The following is a 24,089-nucleotide window of genomic DNA, read 5'->3' as shown; positions in this document are numbered from 1 at the left end:
GGCTTGGTATACTGAACAACATTCTTTAAACGCTACACGAAGGGAACATGTCTTAACAATTGTATCTGTCATCTTCACTCTTCTTCTTTTAATTCTCTCAACCCCTCTTACAACTGTGCCTCCTAGTGGCGTAAAGCAGTAATAGGACATAACGCTGTGTAAACAGATTTTTGTTCCCACAACTACAGAAATACACACACACACACGATGGGAGACTTAAAGAAACTGTTTTGGAGAAACATGCATTTTCATTTAACTTTATAATTAATCTGTCGGTATGCTTGTGTGCTGATTATAGTGCTGAAATCAGGATGTAGGAAGAAAGGGGGACATAGTTCTATAATCTGTATAGAAGGAGGTAAAACTAGTGGTGGGGGAGTGTGTGTTTACATCAGTGACGCTTGGTGCCGAAATGCTACTGCAGTGCACAAACACTGTTCTCCGCTGGCGGAGTTTATTATCATTAAATGCTGACCCTTCTACCCTACCGAGGGAATTCACATTGATCCTGCTGGTCGCTGTTTATATCCCTCCCACCGCTAACACCAGCGATAGGAGCAAGGCACCCAATGAACTCTACCAGGCCATCAGTGAACAACAGACAGCACACCCAGATGGATTCCTCATCACAGCAGGAGACTTGAATCTCGCAGAGTTAATGATTTTATTACATACATCAACATGTGGACTTTCCTGCTGCCTTTCAGCTACAGGAAGGTGGTATCTAACCTGTGTGAAGGGGGACTAAACAAGCAACAGAACGCCAAGAAGCACAGCTGCCCTCTGCTGCCCCCTCAAGGACTGAAGGTTGGCATCAAAGGGCAGATGTTGGCTGTGGCACCTGGTGATGACATCACATTCATTGTCCACCAGGAACAGGTAGGATGAAAGCTGTTTTTTCATTGGTTCGCCCTTTCCTTCCTTTTATTCAGTCTGCTGAAAGTCCTTGTTTCTTTCTAACAGGGTGACACTAGTAGCACCAAGTATCAGGTGGACCTCGGCGATGGGGTTCGGGCCATCTACCAGAACCTGACGGTGACAGATGAGCCTATTCAGCATCGCTATGAACATCCAGGCATTTACAAGGTCACAGTGAAGGCTGAGAACATGGCGGGGCACGACGAGGCCACCATGTACATCCAGGTCACAGGTCGGCCTCCCAGACAGTCACTGAATGTTGTTTTATGAGTTAACTTTTCAATCTCTCAGTGCTTCATGTGAAAATTACAACAGCAGCCTTTAATAGAATCGGGACATTTAGTATTTACTTGTTAATAATAAAAGTAAGCATGTGTATGTGTAAAAAAGTTTACTGAGAACAGAAACGAGGAGGGCTCCTTGGTTTGATGTGAACGCATCTGATTGGTCATATCAAAACCAGGATTAGTGCTTATCCTGAACAGACTTGAAAGTGCTTTACCAAAAAAAACAAAAAACATTAGTGGAAGTTGAGCTCTATTAGCAGCACTTGTTGGTGTAAATCAGAAACTGTCTACTCTACCACGTTATCTACCAAGTTATCTGTTTTTTTTTGTAGTTTGATTCACAATGTTTAGCGTTATTAAAGAAAGAAAATTCAAGGCAGATTTAGTTTTTTTTGTCCACACAACATTTGTGGAGCTTCACAGCAAAATAATGTTGCAGCAATTCTCCTAAAAAAAACTGAAGCAGATAAGGATTTCTTTTAAAAAGGGGAAAAAACAGCAGTGTCCTGTTGTGGATAGGTACATTATAGAAATTTCAAACAGTCCTTTTTAGCAAGATTTTTACACGATAGTTTTATCACACAATAACACCTACAGTGTATCATCTTGCCTGCAATATGCTATGTGGCACAAAAAAAGATTATTTTTAGTATTTAATGCAACAAGGATCTTGTCTTTTAAGCTGCTCTACTACATACTCTATGTAAGGCAGCTGCAACTCAGGTTGTCCTGTACATTAACTTGCATGCATCCTGTTTACGACAGTTTGGCAGACTACACACAATAAATATTTTTTTCAATATACAGTACTGTGCAAAAGTTTTTGTAACCTTTTTTATTTTTTACTTCCTGGGGTAGAAATGGTTCCCTCCCACTCACCATGTCTCACATTTGAAATTTATCATATGTGACAAATCGGTGGTGTTTCAGTCAGGGAGATTGGAAGGTTTTTCCCAGCTCTGTCTTTGTGCAGCTTTAAAACACAAAGAGCTGGTCTCTTTATGTGGGAAACTCACTGACCTGTCATACCTTTATTTTGTAAAGATTATAGCATGTTTGGCCTCATATAATATAGTTGTCTTACATACTTTTTTAATGTAACTTTGACCTGCAAATACTATCAAACCCAAATTACACTCACTTCCAGTTTTCCAGTGTTTGATGTGAAGTGTGAAGTGATTGCTTTGCTCTTACAGCTCCTCTCCAGGAGGTGCACTTGGAAGTGGTTCCCATTGCTGGGAGAAATCATGAGGTCAATCTGACAGCCATAGTTCTTCCCACTGAGGCTAACCTGACTGTCTTCTATTGGTGGATAGGAGACAACCTGCAGGTACCTGCAAGACACACTACAAACTTTATCTTTTAACATTTACAGACACTAAAATATATTTTGTCACTACACTTTTTAAAAAAGGAAATTCTGGGAATGTTGGGCTCTCTGTATTACAATTTTATTAAAGAGTTTGGTCTAGACCTGCTCTAATTGGAAAGTGTCATGAGACTGACGCTATATAAATAAACTGAATTGACTCAAAGCAGCATCAGTTAGATTAGCTTAGCGTTGCTGCTAAATGCTCCACTATGTTGACCAGCAAGTTGCTAACTGTCAGCTGCTTGATGTTGAGTAGGTGGTGTACAATGAACGTAATAACCTGTTTAGGCTAAAAATGGCGGCAGGCTACTGCTGAAATTTGGGTTGAAGTAAAGTTTTTGGGGCGAGAAAACTTGAGTGCGTCAGAAACAAATTGTGAACATAACACTGGCATATCACCAAGTGTTAAGTTCATATGGCATCATTCTTATTTAGCTTTTCAAGCTACTGAAAATAAAAATATCTGGCTCTTTAAGCTGTCGAATGCTCCACTATGTTCACCAGTTAGTCACTAATTGTGTCTGTTTGCTATTGTAGGTCTTCAGGTAGTGTTTTTAGAGCTTTTTCCCTTAAAAACAGCTGCTTCCTGCATCAAAAAACAACCCTATGAGAGCGGTGAGAGTGCACCAAGGCAGTACCTGGACCAGAAACTTGTTGTGAAGCTCAGTCAACCCAAGGGGAGCTACAGATACAGCTGATAGTTCTCTCTGGGTTCATTACACTATGCAGCCCCTCTGATGTTTTGTTTTTACATTGTTTTTACATTTCCCTTGTACAATATCTGATGTAGCCACTTTAAGTGAAGATGACTGTTTAAATCATCTTCATTTTGTGACCTCAGACATTTCAGACCCTCTGTTGACTTTTCTAACAGCCATCCTGGTGTGACTTTTTCTTGTAGCCTACACTGACTCTGCAGAACAGCCTTGCGACTCGTTTCCCAGAGACAGGAGAGGTTTCGGTCACCGTCCAGGCTTCTAACAGTCGATCCATGGTGCAGGATACCAGGACAGTCCGGGTCTACGGTAACAGATTAAATTAATTATTTGGGTCAGGCTTCTTAATCATCCACCCTTCAGATGAGGTGCTAAATTACACAAATTTTAAACTACATTTACAAATATAATAAATAAATATAATAAAAAAATGAATAAGGTTCTCATCAAAGTTCAAACACTTTGCACAACGGCTTAACTAACCTCAGCAGATGGAGTTTACTCCACTGCTGCCTGAGTTTTACGCTGATGCTTTAAAACACATGATCTCTCTCTCTTTGCTTGTTTTATTTATAACAATAAAGCAGTAGGACGCTGAGGCTGATTTTTATGTCTGAATTTTGACTAGGATCCACTTCCGTCTTAGTAGGCTATTTAGTTCAGAAGTCAATAATATCCTGCTCAATTTAATCTTGTTTCCTGGACACTTTTCAGTACATCTTTGTATTTCAGCATTTCAGTTCTTATTTTAGGAGCTGGCAAGCTACTTCCATCTGTTAATGCTATCACTGCATTTCTCTTCATATGTTCTCTCCAAGGCATATCTGTTCATTCAGCACATATCTGTACATCCAGTGTGTTTCTGCCGTCGTTGTTTTGATCTGATTTCCTGTGAAGTGGATATGTAGTATCTGTGATTCATTTTGACTTTTGAACTGTGATGATCCCTAACTATTCCTCTGGTCTGTTTGATCCCAGATAACTTCCAGGTCATCTCTCTGAGCTTCAGCGCGAACCTGGACCGATTCAACCCAAACATCCCAGAGTGGAGAGAGGATATTGGTCAGGTGGTCACCAAAATAGTCGCTAAGGTAAGACTACACCAAGGTCAATGATTACAAACACTGTAAAAATGCATGAGTGAGTTCAACGCAGTCTAATGCTGATACGTGGAAATAGGAAATAGATTAAAGTTGGAAGTAGACATTTAACAAGACTATGAGTCCCCAAAGCTGTATACTTAAACACAATGGTCCTTTGAACTAAACGCTAATGCATGCATGCTAAACATGCTGTTTTTAGTAAGTATAGTGTTTACAGGTACTGTTTTTACAATCTTTTGTGTGTTAGCATGCTAACATTTCCTAATAGTGCTAAGCATAATGTACAGCTCAGTCTGATTGGAATGCTGTTAGCTTTACAGGTCATAGATCACAGTATTGCACAAGATATTGGAAAAATGAAGTGATCCCCAACCTGATTACAATACATACTGAGGGGGATATAAATATGTGAGCCAACAATTTGTGGCAGTGCAGCTAAAAACATTTTTCTCATTACCATGCCAACGAATGTCAACAGATGGGCTGCATTAACATCCCTAGAGCATTAGCAAAAAAAACAACAATTCAGAAAAGGCTAAAATATGAAATGCAGTTGTAATATGAGTGCAATGTGAAGTTATATTTTATGTTATGGCTGGTGTGGGCAAATGGTTGCCTACATGTCCAGGTGACACAGAGAAAGATTAGCAGCACCTTTTTGGAAACAGGGTTGATTAGGGCAGTTTGTGGGCCACTAAACAGAAACAATGAGCTAAAAGAGACAAAGAAGTTGGGTATGAAGTCTCTGTAGGTTCATCACAGCCTTTCACATTACACATTTGGCATTTTTGAACCCTTCTTAATAAAGATATTGATTAGTGCAACTTTAAGGTGTGACTGACGTTTAACAATCTGCCCTCAGATCACAGGTGTCCCCCAGGAGTCCCTCATTACGGTGGTGAAGCCGGGCCTCCCCACCACTGCTGACCTGTACGTGCTCCCACTGGACGACAAACCAGCCAAGAGGAGCATGTTTGTTGATAAGGTAAAAAAAAAAAAAAATCTTAAAATGCACACAAATTAGGAGAGTGCCATATTTTGTATTCAGAACTACTAAAAGTCAACAAGTGTGCAGCCATGGTTTCCTTAAGCTAATATTTTCTTATCCTCAGCATATTCCAGCCATCGTGCAGGCCTTTAATGACAACAACGTCAGCTTTGTGGTGCGAGGAGGTCTACAAGTACTGGTGATGCTAGCTGAACCAAATGCAGGTACTACATGTACAAGGAATTGCTATTTCTTTCCGGTAAAGTCTGCTTTTCAAATGTACAATTTTTGATGTTGATGATGATTGCATGTTATTGATTTATCTCCAAGGGCTAGGTGTAATTGCTAATGACTCAACAGCTACAGCAGCAGAGACTGGTGCGTTCATGAACCATAAACCTGCAGTACGGGTGCCCTTTATTTCAGTACTCTTTGACTCCTTCGCCTTTTTCCTGTCCTGGTTTCCTAACAAATCAGAATCTTATCCAGTTTAAATCTGTGTGTGCTGTGCTGTGCTTTTTTCATCCACCTGATTATCCTTCACTGAGTTTAAAATGGCTTTGGTTTAGATGAAGGGTGTTTTTTTTTTTTTAGCAGAATCCTTAGTTCAGTTGGATCTTTTGAACTTCTTTATATAACATCTGTCCCTTCACCCCTGCAGTTTTTGACTTTTACTATACTTTCCTTGATTTGCCTATGACAATGTTTTTTATGTTCTGATTGCGCAAACATGATGCATTTTTATTGGTTTATGTGTTTACATCATCACCCCAGGCTACCACAGAGCTGCTGGAGGTCCAGGTGTTTGGGCTCTAGCAGTTATTTTCCTAATCAGCATCATTGCCGCTGGCTCCTTCATCCTCTACAAGTTCAAAAGGTGAGCCAAGTTATGTTAAAGAGCTGCGACATGTCAGTCAGATAAGGAGACTAGTCTCGACAGACAAAAACAAAAAACAGCTTGTCTCACAAAAAAAAGGGAAATAGAAATTTTTTCATCTCTTGGACCTTTGATTCCAAAATATTTGGCTCCTGCTTGTGTTCATCACTGATATAACAGAGGTATGTTTTGAATAAATACAAAAGTTGCCCTGCAGGTCAGGACATTTTGGATAATGTTACCAAAAAATATAGAGACACTGCTTCAACCTGATTTTTTTAAACACTATGATATTTCATAGCTAATTAATGCACCTTAAAAGCCACACTCTCTGATTTTTGCACCTTGTCACAGGGAGCCTCTGAATTTCAAAAACTGATTATCAAAAAAGAAATTAAAAATGTTAAAATGCTCAGCCAGTTCATGACAGTAAATACATAACCTGTGGGAGTGAATGAGATGGCTAAAATGTGGAATTTGTGATATTTTGTGTAACTGCATGTTTTCCTCTCATATCAGTAACACCAACAGCACCTCCACCTTGCGTTCCTGAACACAAATGCACCCCCCCCCCCCAAAAAAAGTCACTTTAATTAAAGAATGCAGTGCAAAACTACAGCCTCATCTTACGAAAACAACAAATCCCACAGTCCTTGGCTTAGGACTGAGGATGCCTATCCCCCGCTGTTTTTCAGGAAGCTTCCGGGCAGCCGCAATGTCTACGCCCAGATGCACAACGAAAAGGAGCAGGAAATGACCAGCCCAGTAAATCACAGCGAGGACACCCAGCACATCATCCAGGGTGAGGAGTTCATCGACGACGACCTGGACTCACAGACTCTAGGTAACGCAGGAGGTAGCCCCGCCTTCCGTTCCCTTATAAGGACTACCACTAACCACTGCTACTAAAACCCAAGCCACTAACACCAGCAGCTAACACACCCCAAGGTACTGGAGGACTTCTGCTTTTTTTTTCATCCTTGAAATGAATATTCAGATCTTTATTTTCACCTCAAAAGGTTGGTCTCAAGGCACTTTATGGTCATAAGCTGCATTTGCAAGCACATTCAAGTCAAGTCATAAACACATGTTGTTATTGTGCCATAGTGTTGTGAACAAAACAGGAAAAGATGTATTTTTATGGAGTTAAATTGAGTTGTTACTCTCATGACATCAATTCCAACAGTTATGTAGAATATTTTCCAATGCCTACAAGGCATGTTATGATATATGATATGATCTGGTATGATAGCTGTGTTAATGATGGTGATGAAAGGCCTTGCGATCTGGGTTGTAGTGTATGGTTAACCAAGGTCTTTGTTGTCCTATTAATTAAAGTGATTCATCTCACCATGAATCAATAAGACTTTATAATCATATAAGAATAAACAAAATCCTATTTGCTTATTTACAATAATAATAATAGAATGACAAAACGTTAGTCTGCATATCCACTGCTGTATGTACTGTTATAAAGATACACAGTCAGAGTGATGGGGGTTTTATTAACCTATACATCACTGAACGTGACCAACATGTAGAAAACCTATATATATATATATATATATATATATATATATATATATATATATATATATATATATATATATATATATATATATATATATATATATATCAAACTGTTCATTCTGCATTGACGTCAAGCTGATATAAAGTTTAAAGGTGTCCTGTGGAGTTTTGGACAATAAGTGGCACTTTAGAGCAATGTTTCCACAAGCCGATCCTTGTTTGAAACATTATTGAATTTCCCTCGGGATCAATAAAGTATCTATCTATCTATCTATCTATTTAGACTTGTGAGTCAGTCACTTACTCGACTGACAGAAAATTATTCAGCAACACATTAACTGACAGCTGATGATGCTAACTGTCACCGTCTGTGCAGATTCTTTGGACTGACCATTGCTGTTTTGCGAAATATTGGATAATTTACCTCTCGTTAAATGAAACCATCCGAAATGTTGAACTCACACGAAACATGTGAGAATTTGTGGGCCCCATACTATGCGCTGAGGCCACTAGTTTAAACTCCAACAAACTATTGTATTCTTCTTTTTTGTAATCTAAGACTTAATCTGAAAGATAACTCACAACTACAGCTGTCAAATAAAAAGAAAAATCCCTCTAAAAATATTAGTGTAAAAGTAAAACATTCCATACAATAGAAAGTTTTCAGTAAGGTACAAGTACTTAGTTGCTAGACCAGTTACTACATCATTACGTTAATCTGAGCGTCCACAGTTGGGATTGCACTCAGAGGATGTATCCGAAAACTCCACAGGGTACCTTGAACCCCAGTGAACCCCAGTGTGTCATGATCTGATTTTATTCTCTTAGCACTGCTTTTATTTGTTTGTCCTTTTTCTTCTTCCCTCATGTTGCCAGGCAACCATTCAGGTGTGGTCCTGAGCATCAACTCCAGAGAACTACACAATTACCTGACCAGCTGATGGTTGCCGTGGTGGCAACGCTAACGAGCTAGCTTAGCCTAGCCTAGTCCGCTAACAAGCACAGGGACTCCACTCTGCCTTCCTTCCTCCCTCCCTCTCTCTCTTCTCTTTTCCCTCCTCCTCTTCCTCAGACACTTCACCTCCACTCCACGGCCTCCTCAACCCCTCCAGCTTCCGTGTAATATTTCTGTTCCTTTGGAGTGGGGTGGGGTTGGTATGAGGGCTGAGCTTGGTGGAGGGTCGTCTCCTATATCTCTGTCTCCTGTCTCCTCCTGTTATGGGATGGGTGGCGCTCTGCTTTACCTAGATATATTTTACATCATTGCAAGCCCCCTTCCCCTCCCCGCTTCCCACACCAGCCCTAGATAACTGCACTGACAGCCGGTGAGGACGAAGGTCTTGATGGCGTCACACAAAAAAAACAAACAAACAAACAAAAAAAAAAGCAAACCTGTGTGTGTATGTTGTCCGTCAGCTGTATACTCAGAATCAGACTCACTGCACTGGTGTCCAATAACATTCACAGTCACGGAGGGTGAACTGGTCGTAGGTACTGAAGGTAGTTAGTGCCCAAAGACCAGTTTCCAAGCACAAAAAGTAGAGTGCATTAAGGAAGTGAAGCCCAGTTTAAAAAAATAAAATAGATATTTTACTTTCTTCTCTTGTTGTTTCCCACAATTACTTGATACTCTCTCCTCACAGGCAATAATATTCTCTCAGTGGAATGTAGGATACACAAACCCTCGTGAATTTGTATATGACAAGTGAACAATGCAAACACAAGAGGGCAGTGTTGCACTTTCTTAAATTCCCACTCACAGGTAACCCGGAGAGCTTAGCTTCTTTAGACTGTACTGTACGTTTCACTCTGCAGTGTTCATTTTTAGAATCTCACCACATCCGTGTCCTTTTCTTCCAGTCTGTAAGTCACACATGTAGATAAGTTTGTTGGGTGGTGTTTGAAACGAGCATCACCTTCATAGGAGCTCGTCATCGGTCCCATGGTGCCTAAAAGAGCAGATGAATCTGCTCAGTGATACGTGGTTGTCCAGTTCATTTATTTCTAATGACAGTATGCCCCTTCCTTCCTCCTTCCTCCTCCTCCTTCTTCTCTTCTTCCCTACACTTTCTAGGTCAGAGGTTAAAGTAAACTCATTCCCCCTGGAGACAAAGGTCGAGATTATGGAGGGAAGGTGTAGTTGATATATTGTCTGTATCAGCCTATATTAGGCATAGCCTGAGGTGGAATAATGTCTCCTTAAAGGTTTGGTTTGTTGTATGTAAATGTGTAAATATGAACAATCTCCACTTTGTACATATCCCCTTTGACCTGTGTGTGAGTGTTTTACACTACTACCAAAATACACAGCAGTTTATTTTGTTTTTTTTTTCCTTTAGTGACCCTTCACTGAGTTTCCTGAACTTTAAATGAAAGTTGAAAGCTTCTTCAATGCCACTGCCTGCTTCACATTTTTTTTTTTTTTACCATTTTCGATATTTTCAGTGTAATCTCATGATTAAGATACTTTTATGGTCTTCATTGTTGACTGGAAATAATTTCATTGTCATAAAGATACTCACAAGTACACAGTGACAACTATGTATATGGATATTTTTGATACACCTGTCAGTTTTTGTCACTTTCTCTGTAGACACTGGTTATTGCTTCTGATGCTTTTTGTTTTTTTTTTAATCTTTTATTTGTTTGATTGCACTAATGATGTATGATGCTGTCCACACTTACCAGACAGCAAGTGAACAAGTCTATAGACTAAGAAGATCTTTGGATGAAAGGCCTTTCCAGACTAGCAATGCTACCATAAGCACCAAGATCACGCCTTGGTTCATGTTGTGTTTTATACAAACACCAGCCCACTTTCGCTCATTCTGATTTACACCCGAATTCATCTTTTGTACATATTCTGCTCATGTTCAGCTTAGTTTTCCAGTGATGTGTCATCATTGTATCACTGTCCTCTTTAACAAAGGGCAAAGTGGAATTGTGATATTCCAATATAATAGTGAAGGAGTTTCACAGCTGATGGCACCGATCAAATGATTTTAACCACACCGTCCTTCTTTTCCTCTTTCTTCCGATTTGTTTGATCTATTGATTTTGCTATTAAAAACAATTGTGTGTCCTCATCAGGGAGTGTAGTGCACTCGACCTGCAACAAGGAATAAATCACTCCCACAACTTGTATGTCTGTTGGTTTTATCTGACTGGTTTACAGACTGTCAATTTGTGGTGGGAAAACTGCAAGTAACACAGTCTGCTTTTCACATTGACTGTATATAAATATGGACGGCTTGAGAGCTCCCTCAAAGTCAAAGTATCTTGAGTGCCCCCTGATGGCTGGCTGCAGTATAGGTCACAGTGCCCTCCCTCCTGCATGTTAGCAGGTGTGACATGGGTAAACAAACAAACACAAAAGGTAGCTGTTATCATGCTGATGCATGTTCAAGTGTTCATTTTTTTTTCCCACGTTTGGTTTTAATTAGATATTTGATGCTATAATTGTATTTTGGCTTCACTTTTGTGTACAGCAGGAGACACGTTGTCCATCTTTATATCTGTCCATGGTCTTCACTCTAAGGACAAAAGGGACAGCAGCAACCTTAAAAAAAAATGGTGCCAAATCACTCAGGTGCTGTGAGAAAGTGCTTTCTTTCCAAAAGTTAGACAAGACATTTAGCACCACTCTAACTGCAAGTTGTCACTCTTACATTTCTGTTGGTGTATGAATTAAACAGAGGAGATATGATGTGGAGAGGGAGTGTCTCTGTGCCATCTGTGAGGTCACAAGCATTTTCCCCAGCCTTGCAATGAAAACTGTCCTCCTGAATGTCTCGAGAGAGGGCTTTCACCTCAGGATGGAGCAGCTCTCATGCATAGAAATATGACAGTTGTTCAGCAACGTCCAGTGATGTCACTTGCCATGCCACAATGATGTGTAAGTATGCTTCCCTTTCACCACGTTTGGGGGTCTATGTAGCTCATGTTTGGGGTATTGTTGCATTTTGGGACTTGACAGTACTAAACACAAGTAGATTAAGAAATGGAAAATGGGAGGTGATGTATTTTAACCTGACAATGTCACTGGGAATGTCACCTTACTGTTGGTCAGTTTAACGTTGTACTTATCGCTGAGCATCAAAAACGTCCTTGTCCAATCAGATGTGAGAAGGAAAAGCCTACACAATTAAGTACAGTAGCTGCTCTGACGCTTTCAGTCACATCACAAGCTTAATCAGAAGAGTTGGAAATGTGCATGCTCCAATTTGTATTTTTCAGTTTTTGACTTTCCCCACATGTCCCTCAGCTATTAATCAAAAATGGACAAGAAGTCCTTGAAAGTGACTAGAAAAATAAAAACAAATGTTTTAAGGCTCCCTCCAATCGAAGTGAATGTTTGAGCCTCACTGAGTAGAATGATGTATGTGCAGCAATTAAGCTATTTGTATATTCATATATTCTGTAACCCTTAATGAGGGCAAAGGAGTAGCTATAAAATTCAGGATTTAAATAATTGGATTTTTTATTTATTTATTTTTTTTTTACATCTCAAAGCATGTCTGGAGGGGATCTTTCATGATTATTCACGTCAACCCTGCCAATAAAGCACAAAGTCACTGAGGGTTGTTCTGATGTAAGGAGGTTTATTAATTTATGTACAGCATGTCCGTCACCGAGGCGGAGACTGTCTGAGAATACAACAGAGGAGAAAATGTATAAGGTGCAAAACAAACAAGCTATACACAGCAGGTTCACGTATACTGACACCAGACATCTTACTCAGCTATAAGCCACGCTGAGCCAATCGAAATGAACTAAATACTTGTGGGTATACAGTAACTCCCCGTGTGCCCCGTCTTCATGCTTAACATGCTGACTATTCATCTAGATTGCAGGCATGAGCAGTATCCATTTGAAAGCAGGAGGGGGAGAGAAAATATTTACACAACTGAGGAGCAGGTGGCGCCCATGTGCTGCACATAACGTTGATCTCCAAACTCTAGCTGTGGTGCATGCTAACGCTACTGCTGTCAGCAATCCCAGTAAGGAACCTTGTATACTGAGGAACATTAGCGCGGCAGAAAGGTCTAAGCAGTGGAACTATTACAATGGATGAGGGACTAACATTGGCCGTTTCCCATCAACGAGCACCAAATCTTAAGGCAGCCTCACCTCAGCCTGACCTGCTCGGCTTACCGAGCACTAACACACACCTGGCTAGAGTCCTGCTACAGCCTAATGACAGCATCCATCATCACACTGAGGGGGCTATTTAAAGAGGCACAATTATTCCATTAGTGGTCAGTTAACAGGCAGGTTCCAACAAAATATATTTTCTAAAATGGTACCACGCAGGTTCTTATTTTACGTATGGTTTTATCTGGGATTATTTCCAACGAAATAAGCCTAAAGAAAAAAAAAAAGAAAAAAAAGAAACAGTGTGTCGCAGCACAAAAGATGCTTTTTGGGGGTAAATTTTGTTTGACATTGTCAGCTCTGAAATTAATAGATATGCATTTCATTGTTATATTATATTGAAACAAATGGATCAAGAAAAACGTCTGTATCAATTTACGGCTGTTTACAGCAGGATGGTTCTTCCTTGTGAGCCGGGTCCTGCTCAAGGTTTCTTCCTGTTAAAAGAGAGTTTTTCCTTGCCACTGTCTGCTTGCTTGGGGGTTCAGGCTCTAGGTCTCTGTAAAGCATCTAGAGACAATTTTGATTGTATAAGGTGCTATATAAATAAATTGAAATTGAATAGAAATTGTTTCTTTTGTAATAACTGTACTTATGGAAATATGTTCTTGGTAAAGTAGGTCTCACATGATTTAAAATTCCAAATGTGGCCACAATGCTAAAATCACCTCATGACCCCACACTGTTCTGGAGGGGGTAAAAACCAACTGTCTCTGATCCTGGTTGCCATCTTGAAAAGATTGTCAGGCAACATCAGAAGTCAGTGGCTTCATACTGTTAAAGAGATGGTTTAGCGTTTGAGTAAATCTTTGATTTTATCCATATCAAATCCATTACCTGACTGTAATGTCGTCAATATTAGACTCTCACGCATAACAGTTTGTCAGTTTGAACAAAAAGGCTGAACATGTCATAGAGCCATCAACATCTCTTTCAGTTGTTGTGTTTCTTAGAGATCGTTTGGACTAATTGTGCTTCTGGAAATACACCTTAGAGTGGAGCTGCGTTGTTACTACTTGATTACTGTGAGCCTTAAAAGTTGCACTTTGTTTGCTGATGCCGACGCACGAATGAAACCCATTAAAGGTGAGGGGGATGGGATTGTGTGGAATGCCGCAATGCTACAAAACACTTTAAATAGATCAACATAAATAAACAAAGGGAAGCTAGTATTTCCTTTAAACATTTACAAATAAATACTTGGCTTTGACGTTTAACTTTTCTGAACCCGAGCGTTCAATCTGCTGGCACAGATTTGAATGAAAGATGAGAAAAAGAGTGTAGTTGCTTGAAAAGGGTACCGCGGACATCACAAGCTGCCCCGAGCAAGTTCAATAGCGATAAGGTTTTAAATGGTTGCTAAGTCTGCATGTTGCGCTGCTGACAGTGTGGTTCACGTGTATGCTACGCTTGTGTCCTCCTCAACACGGTCTTAGAGTGTATGAACAGTTTTAAATAAATATATACACAAATTCTTCAAAAGAAAAAAAAAAAAAAAAAAAAGACATTAAAGTGAGACCGATGCGAGCCGTTGGCTGATTTATGTGCCAGTCTTCTGTTCCCATTCCTGTGAAACAAACAGAGACATGCTTGGTAAAATACAATCATACCAGTATGTGTGTTCTCATTCTCAATCAATTAAAATAAAATAATACAAAAATAATCTAAAGGCATTATTAAAAAAAAAACCCCTTAAACCTGCCATAACAAACCAACAAAGACTAAATTTCTGTGTTGGTGAATATGAGTTGCAGGGTTATGCCTGTGAGTTATGGACTTTTATGAATAAAAGTTTTTTATTATTATTATTATTTTATCATAAAGAAAGCCTCAGTTCTATTTTCTGTTCTCCTTCAGTGTGAAAACTGCCATCTCAGGTCAGCTTCAAAGTCGAGATAATCAAGTTCTGTCAAGTCCAAGTCCTAAAGGTTGTGTTTCAGTCAGCAGGATCTTTCTGTTGACAGCTCGGACTGGGCGATCCAGCTGAATGGTTTATCATGGTAACGGTTGTGGTAAAATGACTAACTGACTTGCAATGCGTTCATGTTGTTACTGCTATCAATACAACCTGTCCCTTTTCATTAAAGATTTCCTCACTGTGTGCACCACTCCACGCTCTTCCTGTTGCTGTTGTGACACGTCGGTACAAAAGAACACCTGGGTTTAAATGATGGGCTGTTTGAGCGTCGCTTGTAGCACGCTTAATTATCAAGATATGTTAGAATAGGGGCATAGCAGATGAGGGGTGGTGACTGCTGGAAGTCAAAGACGTTGCACTTAAGTTTGTGTTCTGCTTGTTCAACAGTTTGATGAATTGCTCATCGACGCATTCGGATGGGGGTTTGAATTTCTATCTTCGTTCTCATTTCATTTAGTTTGGGCGGCAAAAATTCTTCCATACAGGAAAAACCCTTTCATCTGTCCAAAAGTAGGTCACATGATATAGTTTGTCTAGCAGTATAAAAAATATATTTTCAGTCTCCGGGCTTTGGAAGGATATCAAGTCTTTTCTAATCACAGCTGAAGTTTCAGGTATCCACATCAAAGCTGAGTTTTAATTCTAAAGTCGAGTCTGACTGACTGTTATGTGACTTTGGTCCACACACCTCTGCTACAGACACTACCGACGCACTACTGGTGTAGCAAATTTAAATAAACTGTCCCAGCGTATCAGCAAACTGTTCTAACTTGTTCTATTGCCCCGCCTGCGATGTGAGCTCTGACCTTGGCCTTCCTGAGGACATGTCCCCGGACTGGTGAGGGCTTCTGGACGGCCTGCTGCCGGCGGAGCAGCGAGGCGCTGTTGACGGGAAGGGAGCAGGACTCCGTGTCACTGGTGTCACAGCTGGAGAAGGGAGAGGACTCCTGGGTCCATCGCAACATTGCTGGTGACTACACACATGGACAGGGGAAAAGCATTAGACAGCTAAATTGGCAGGCAGTTAGCTGACTTAATTTGATTTTTTTTTTTTTTTTTTTTTAACAACTGTGAAAATGTTGAAACACAACAAGTCAATAGAAGACAGCGTCCTGACCTGGAGTCCAGAGGAGCCAGCTTTTGGTTCGATGGTGAGGCCCAGGGTGACCCCTCCGCTCAGGGCTTTCTTCAAGCTCTCCTTGACCTCTGTCAGCTCCAGTTCCAGATTGACCCGCTCCTCCTCCTTCTGTCTGCAGTCTTCCTCCACCTTCTTCAGTTGCTCCGACAAAGAGCCGTGCAAGCGTTTCCCTAGCGGAGGTAGATGGGGATTTTAATAAATTTGCACATGGCAGGATGTTAAGCACAGGGTTTAAATGTAGAGTGTCGGAGTTCCAGCACTTTACATTTAAATTAATGAAAGAAATAAAGAATTTTTTTTGTTCTCTCTCTTTTACCAGCAGCAGCTTCCACAGCAGTACGCAGGTCTCTCCTCTCCTTCTTTAGCTGGGTCAGATGGTTCCTGATCTCCTGCTTCTTCTTCGTTAGCTCTTCGTCCTTAGACTGTAGCCGCTTGGCATCGGCCTCCACGCGGTTCTTGCCATACTTACACTGCTCTGCACCTGGCAAGATCGAGACTGAGGGTGAAAAGCTGGATAGAATGAATCTGTTTCTGTTTCTATTACAAATGTGCAAATCAGATGAGGACCACTCACGCTGCTCTGGATTAGACTGAACTCCTTGTTAAATTATGAAATCCCATTCAACTGAAGTTTACAAAACTAGGACTTGTTTTCCTTAGCAAGGCAACATTAATCATAGCACTAGCTAACACAGCATGATGGATAACACGAGGGCTCCCTAACACTCCCCCAGTGATGGTGCATTGCTTGTGAAATCTGAAAATAAGAGATTTTCCAGGACAGCAAACCAACACATGTAGGAAAAGGAGAGCACAGCCTTTATTATCAAGGCACGGGTAAGACAAGAACTACCAAGAAACCCACTGAACTCACAGCCACAGCCTTAAGCTGTTATTAATTACACCAAGGACCATGCCTTCCCTTACTGGAAAATACACTTAGGCTAACCATCCACCATCTGTGTGTCTACGTGCGTGCATGTGAACTTTGATTGAGCGATTCCTCATAAGCAAACTGCTGCTGACCTTTTTGAAATTCTGATGAAATGAAATTCCGGAAATATGGCATTCTCTAAATCCAACAAGACACATATTTCCATTTCGAGGTGCGGAGGAATGACAACCCTCCTCGTTCGCACATTAGAAGCCAACAAAGAAGTTTAAATACATTCTACCCTCTCACAACAATCTGGGCTCCAATCAGGCTATTGCTTCTGTTTCAGTGTTACCTCAGTGTTGGTAGAGGTTCAAGTCCGGTCCACTTGCGTCACATGGATCGAGGCTAGGATAGGTATTACATTTTCAACTTATTTACTCTCCCCCTACTGAAATCAACTGTAATTTGGACATCCTGCATTTTCTAAATTGCTGTGGAGTGGAGTTTTGCTGGAAAGCAAATAGTGGTGGCGATGCTGGGACTGGGGGAGCCTGACACACTCTCTGATTGCTCATAAAACTGAGCAAAAGATGGAACACCATTACTACTATTACTAGAATTATTTTAATGATATTATAACTTTTGATTTCTTGAATTTCCACACAACTGTTTAAAGCATAATAAGCCTTTCTGATATCAAGACTTTAGTTCCCTACCGAAAGTAACATATAACTGGATACATACTTTATTGGACACTGGAACATGCTTTTCATAGCTACTTACTAGAGCTGTTGCGTTTGAGAGTAGCCGTCCCATTTGTCCCACTAACTCCATTTTTCTTGGATTGGTTCTTTGGCTCTGTCTTCTGCTTTGATGCCACCCCATTGGTTGCAGTTCCCTTCTTTCCCTTCAGCTGATTGGAGAAGAACAATAGATATTTTTTTCAAATAACATTTTAAGTATCTCAGAAAGGTATATACTGCACTGTGTATGAGCTACATATGTGTGCTATTTGACCAAGAATCTGTCCTAAAACAGAAATATTATGGATATGGTGCAGTTTAATTAACTTTTGTATTAGAATCTGGAAAAACACTGAGGGTATAGATGAAACTGGAATTATCCCCTTGTGGTTGTATGCCTCCACTCACCGGTCAAGTTACATCATGTCTGTCCAGACTCATTTAATTTATGTTTCATCACATGGTGTAACAACAATCACCTGAAGTTCAGTGTCATCAAAATCAATAAATGAACGGCACTATTTTTTTTTTATTACCAGTTGTTGGCAGTAGAACAAGTTGACAACACCACATTGAAAAAAAAAAAATCATCTTAGAAAAAGTTGATATAGTTAATGTATGAGCAACCTAATGAAGTCCAATATTAACTGTCCTTTACCTCCGTTTGTTCTCCACCAACTTCTGTAAAAAAATATCTGGCTCTTGAACTGCCACACAGAGCTATGTTCAACAGCTAGTTGCTAACTGTCTGCTATTTGGTGTCAAGCAGGTAGACCCTGTGGGTGTATCAGAGCTTTTTGGATGAAACAGCAAACTGTTGCTGTTGACTTGAGCGAACTAAAACAGTACAGTTGTAGGCCTTAAAACCAAAACAATGAGCTGAGGGACGCTAAAAGGCTCCAATGTGGAGCTGAGTGAAACTGAAGAGTCCTTCTGATCCAATTTTTCCAAGCAACAGAGACCTACAGTAATATCACAACATGATATGGAGTTCCTAACATCAAACCTGACACAAGGTGAACAGGCTGCTTTTAGTCTGTTGTACACCTTGATGGATGAAAATCTACTTCTTATTGTGGGGTGGTGCTTTGTGGTCTTGGAGGCAATGTTAACACGCCTTGGCCAGGCTACACACACCGCACAAATCAAAGGGGCGGAGGGCAGGAGGTGGAGCTCCATACAACACTATGCAGTGATTTATGGGGCTGTGGAGGCAGGGAGGCACTTATAGCAGGGTTGTAAAAACATAAATTACATACACAGCTGATACTCATTGTAAAGGAGAGGGAGGAAATAAACAATGTGGGACAACCACACACACAATGTCGAAACATACAGTATGCTCATGCTGAACATAGTGTATACTGTACACAAAATACTAAGAGATAAAAATTTACAACAGGAGATTTCTGGAGTATTTAAGAACGGAATCAAATTGCTGATCTGTTTCTGATATTACTGATACTCAATCAGATCACTATCAACTCTAAAAATCTTTTCTGTTTAATTGGAGGTGAAGCACACATTGACATGTTTCCAAATAATGGACAGGGGAATGATTTCAGGCCCACTCACAGTGATAACTGAATTGCTAAAAAAAAATAAAATAAAAACACACCGGAGAGGGGAACATGATTCACAGGCCTTATCTGGTCAGTAAAAGCATGCTTCCATAGGAATAATAAACAGAAATCCCTCTTTCCTGCAGCCAATCACCCTTCACTTGTTCACAGTGCATGTAAATCAGGATTTACTGTAGTAATAACCTGGGAACTCACATGTAGAAGTGTAATGTGAAAGGTGTGGCTCCAACAGAAAAATAATTATCATGTCATAGCCCCCTTTTGCCCACTGTTTTGGCAAACAAGCTCTGATAATCAGCCTCTGTACACCACCTGCTCAGCACCAAACAGCAGACAAAGTTAGAAGTTAGAAGACAAGCTGGTGAACATAGTGTAAAATTGCCAAAAAAACCCCCATTGAATGCAGCTTTTAAACAGGTGTTTTTCTTTGTTTTCCTCATGCATTTGATCCTGACTTTATTTCCTCCTTTCCAAGATGAAACACACTCACAAAGTTGTTTTCCCTGGTATGGAAATCTGCTTTATTCAAAATGAAATGATAGCTATGAAATAACCCCAATAAATAAATAAATAAATAAAATAAATAAAAGCTAAAGCTAATGTGCTAACATCTTCCATCCTATCTGCACAATGGCTTGTTTTCCCGCAATCTGGTGCAGTTTGTTTGGCCTGAAGATTACCCCCCACCACCACCATCACACACACACACACACACACACACACACACACACACACACACACACACACACACTTATGAGATAAAAGCGCCATGAAATAAATAAATGCAGCATTATGAAATGAAAGTTTTGTCAAATAATTAAATTTTATGAAAAACATCATTTCGAAAGAAATAAATGTATTTATTTTCTGGGTTTATTTCATAGCCATATTTATTTATTTCATTTTGAATGAAATGGCATTCCATATCCTGACAGTGTGCTCATCTTTTGCTTTGCTGCTCTAATTATCAGAATAATTCCCATTAAATAGAGGCTGTCTTGTGTTATTTGTGGACATATGACTGGTGGTATATCCTCTTAGTGATATATCTTGAAATCCTCGTTTACCCATCCTACTTTACCCATCAAATCAAGTCATAGTATTTCAGTGCTTCAATCAGAATCAAACTGTTGAAATAACTTTACTCTTAGAGAGCCCAATTCCCTGTATGACTATAAGCCCATACAAACAACCAAATTTAGATTCATGATCTGTGATTTATGAGAAATCAAAACTCCATGAAAAAGGACGAACATCTGAATTACAGACTGAAAAATTACAACAAAGTGAAGGTTAAGGAGCAGGGTGTTAGTCACCTGAACACTGCCTTTAGTTTTAGCATCATCAGTGAGGAACTTAGAAGAGATTTTAGAAACAGGGCCTTTGTTGCGACTGTTAGAGGTGGAGGAGGAGAAAGCAGAAGAAGAGGAAGGCTTGCGAGGACAGCCAGAAGCCAGTTTAGGTGAGGGCGTGTTCTCATACAGTTCAGCGTTCTCATAGTGAACTTCCTCTTTCAGCTGGCGCCCCCCAGTGTTAGGACTGGAGTACAGCGCCTCTGGGTCCTTGGGTTAGACCACGCAAGCATGCAAGCAATTAAAGAGAAGAGAAGAGAAGAAAAACATAACGAAGAAAGAGAACAGAAAGGGAGAGATAATAGCAGCATATAGTTAGTTACACTATATTGTACATATAGCAAGTGTTATTACCAATATCTCAACGATTAGAGGTGCTACATCTGGTGTTTAAACATCTAGTAAATTATGCTAAGAGTGAATAATATGGACTCAGTCCTCTACTCCAGTTTATTTCAACCTGGCATGTTTGTGGCCAATGGCACCCTAAGGATCAAACTAACTTTGCGCTCAACATCACCACTGTAAAGATTTGGAAAAAGGAGAATTCAAGCAAAGCAATGTACAATGAGCCTCTTTACAGATTTCAAAATAAATCTGATTTTTATATGTGTGATTTGAACTACTTTGAGTCTGACTTAATGGAATGGCCATTAAGGTTAACTGCAAAGAGATATACATCTGAGTCAACTTTCATGAGCCGTAGTCTCACATGGATGGTGTTTATTGGAAAAACAACTGGTGAATATATTGAATTTATCCTATATTACAAGACTGCAAGATTGCAAGGAACAATATATAATTTCAGCTAATGTGATCAGACTCATAACAGTCTTGGTATTCAGTTTGGTCGATACCTGGAGGAAATCACTAGATGTTTTGGAGAAGCAGACAGGCAGAGCTCTCTCTCAAACTCTCTCAGTTAATCTGACAATGATGCAGTCATCTATGAGCAGGTGTGTTCTTACCATTCCATTGATTGGCACATCATCGTAGTGCAGAGCCATGCCAGTAGGGCAGGCGTAGCCATTCACTGGGTTGTCCAGGTATGGGTTAGGAGAGACAGCACGCTTACTGGTGAAACTGTGAGGTGAAAACATTCAGATTCCTTAAAGAGATCTCTTTAATAAACTATTTCCATACAGTGCAGAAACAGACCCATTAGTCTAAATCCACTTGACATGGATCAATAACACTGAGAGTTTGGTTAAAATGCCATGTAAAAAAGCAAATCAGACCCAGACAGACACGCTAAGTTTGCATTTTCATCACTGGAGAAGATGTATGCGTCCCTCACCAGAAGGACTGCTTGGCCAGCTGTATGACATTGGCAGTGGTCTCGACATCGATGTAGTCGTAGTGCAGGGTGGCTGGGTCGGTGGAGGAGCCCGTCTCAGCCAATAAAACACCCAACCAGCGACCCATCACCTCAGAGGAGGAGGCCTGAAGGAAACAGGAGTTTACAAGAAGTCATTTATTATCATTTATTTTACCAATTTATTTGATATTCAAGTGTGCATTGTGCAGTTTCCTGCATCTACAGAGTGAAATGGGGACATAAAATAGCTTTCTGGTTAGAATTTTTTTTGACAACTTGAAATTATACGATGATACAATTTCTTTAAATTAAAAGCTCTTTCGGTATGCTGGCCACTTCTTGCATGTTACCATCCATCAAAGGCTCAGTAATGACATGGTTTTACAAGGAAATGAAATAGAAGTAAATGTCTAGCAGATGACAGCATGCAAACTGTGAGGAGAAAGAATCAAAACAACAAAAAAAAAATAGCAACACAGACACAAGTCAGTGTGTTTATCACATGAGAGGAAAGGAAATATAATAATAATAATAATAATAATAATGATGCATTTTATTTATAGGTGCCTTTCTAGACACTCAAGGTCACCTTACATCATTAATCATAAAAACAGACACAATATTTACAACAATAAGAAACAATAAAATACAATTTAAAATAGACAATGCAGTTGTGGTCAGAGAGAGTAGGCTAGCCTAAACAGATGGGTTTTGAGTATGGATTTCAAATGCGGGAGTGAGTCAGTGTTACAGAAGTCAGGTGGAAGTTGGGAGCAGAGAGGCTGAATGCTCATGGTAGCAAGATGGGCAGGGGGGGACAGTGAGATGGAGGGAGGAGGAGGATCTGAAGATGCGGGAGGGTGTGGCAATATGGAGGAGGTCAGAGAGATATGGAGTTGCGAGGTTGTGGATGGCTTTAAAGGTGAGGAGTATTTTATAGTTGATGCGATGAGTGATGGGGAGGCAGCTGTTGTAAAATGGGTGTGATGTGATGGATGGAGGGGGTGCGTGTGATTATACGGGAGGCTGAATTTTGGACCGGTTGTCCCTTCTATGTTACAAGAGTGTAAACGGGAGGTGACTAGGCTGTGAACAAGAATGGCAGTTTAGTGAGGAGTGAGGGAAGGATGGAGATGGAAGTAGGAGGACTGGGTGACACTATTGATGTGGGAGGTGAAGGAGAGAGTGCTGTCGAAGATGACACCCAGACTCTTTATCTAAGGGGAGGTGGAGATGGAGGAGTCTTCGATGGGAATAGAGAAGTTATGGACTTTGTTGAATGTGGAATTTGTGCCTGTCAGAAGAAGTTCTGTTTTATTGCTGTTTAATTTGCGGAAGTTTGAGGTGAACCAGGATTTTATTTCAAGGAGGCAATTGGTGAGGGAGGAAAGTGGGAGTATGGGTATGGTTGAGATGTAGAGTTGGGTGTCATCCGCGTGTTGTTGATGTTTGCGGAAAATGTGACCGAGGGGGAGAAAGTGTAAGATAAACAACAGACTTTAACATTGGAATACACATATCCTCATATACAAAACCAAACAGGTGATTTGGAGGATTCCTCAAACACAGCTCACCTCCAGCACAGCGACCTCCTGGCCATTGCGAAGCAGTCGGAAGGCGAACGGGTGTTTGTGATCAAGACCGGGGCTGACCTCGCAGCCTCGAAGGGGCAGTGAGGCAATGTGGCTCTTCAGATCATCCCGGTCTTTGTGGAGGAGCAGCTGGTTGTCTTTCAGGCGGCACCAGCGCTCCCGCCAGCGGTTATTGGACAACACGTTCAGGTAGCCTGTCAGTTAAAACAAATACAAACAGTAAAAGATCTGAACTGAAGTTTCAACTTGAATGTTTTATCATCCCAACAGACAAACAATGAGAGAGAGACTGTAAAGGATAATAATCTGATGTCTTTGTTTTACCACATGTGGGTACATCTTCTTCTGCTGATGAAGTCTGCTCATCTGTAGACGGCTTCTTCTTCCCCAGCCCGATTATTTTAGTAATTTTCTTCCCTGCTCCCTTCCCCACTGTCCCACTCTTTTGTTCTGACTTTGAGTTCTTCTTTCCTTTTCCTGAGAGGGAGACAAAGATTGTGAATAATGATCATCATAAATCATGACTTTACATGAAGAAGGAATTAGTCAAACACTGTAAGAAGGACTCCTGCAGTCTTAATGTGCTCTATCCTAATCTAAACATGGGAAAGTACTGAGAGAGA

At 40.4% G+C, this 24,089-nt stretch overlaps 2 protein-coding genes across 7 annotated transcripts in view; one reads left to right on the top strand and one right to left on the bottom strand.

Annotated features, from left to right (window-relative positions):
* Nucleotides 1-10,935, top strand: part of sorcs2 (sortilin-related VPS10 domain containing receptor 2) — a 277,555-nt gene extending 266,620 nt beyond the window's left edge. The window contains exons 20-30 of one of the 3 annotated variants that reach the window (XM_046381208.1): nt 708-879; nt 964-1,150; nt 2,402-2,535; nt 3,479-3,602; nt 4,272-4,384; nt 5,259-5,381; nt 5,509-5,608; nt 5,715-5,762; nt 6,159-6,261; nt 6,957-7,117; nt 8,668-10,935. In XM_046381208.1, coding sequence (XP_046237164.1) covers nt 708-879; nt 964-1,150; nt 2,402-2,535; nt 3,479-3,602; nt 4,272-4,384; nt 5,259-5,381; nt 5,509-5,608; nt 5,715-5,762; nt 6,159-6,261; nt 6,957-7,117; nt 8,668-8,732 — 1,330 coding nt within the window. In that variant the 3' untranslated portion in view covers nt 8,733-10,935. Of the gene's footprint in view, nt 1-707; nt 880-963; nt 1,151-2,401; nt 2,536-3,478; nt 3,603-4,271; nt 4,385-5,258; nt 5,382-5,508; nt 5,609-5,714; nt 5,763-6,158; nt 6,262-6,911; nt 7,210-8,667 lie in introns of all 3 variants that reach the window. The other 2 variants (XM_046381206.1, XM_046381207.1) reach the window with 2 other exon arrangements.
* A 1,437-nt stretch (nt 10,936-12,372) lies between these two features.
* The window catches only part of afap1 (actin filament associated protein 1), an 88,258-nt gene continuing 76,541 nt past the window's right edge, over nt 12,373-24,089 (bottom strand). For 3 of the 4 annotated variants that reach the window (XM_046381211.1, XM_046381210.1, XM_046381212.1), the window contains exons 9-18: nt 23,791-23,943; nt 23,449-23,660; nt 21,854-21,999; nt 21,525-21,639; nt 20,521-20,766; nt 17,662-17,791; nt 16,318-16,482; nt 15,981-16,171; nt 15,670-15,837; nt 12,373-14,512 (exon numbers count right to left, since the gene is read on the bottom strand). In XM_046381211.1, the coding sequence (XP_046237167.1) occupies nt 14,486-14,512; nt 15,670-15,837; nt 15,981-16,171; nt 16,318-16,482; nt 17,662-17,791; nt 20,521-20,766; nt 21,525-21,639; nt 21,854-21,999; nt 23,449-23,660; nt 23,791-23,943 (1,553 nt within the window). In that variant the 3' untranslated portion in view covers nt 12,373-14,485. The remainder of the gene's footprint in view (nt 14,513-15,669; nt 15,838-15,980; nt 16,172-16,317; nt 16,483-17,661; nt 17,792-20,520; nt 20,767-21,524; nt 21,640-21,853; nt 22,000-23,448; nt 23,661-23,790; nt 23,944-24,089) is intronic. The other variant, XM_046381213.1, reaches the window with a different exon arrangement.

The sequence above is a fragment of the Scatophagus argus genome, chromosome 23, assembly GCF_020382885.2.
Source record: "Scatophagus argus isolate fScaArg1 chromosome 23, fScaArg1.pri, whole genome shotgun sequence".
Classification (NCBI taxonomy): domain Eukaryota; kingdom Metazoa; phylum Chordata; class Actinopteri; family Scatophagidae; genus Scatophagus; species Scatophagus argus.
Note: the sequence above shows the minus strand (reverse complement) of the source record. Positions and strands in the feature narration are given on the sequence as shown.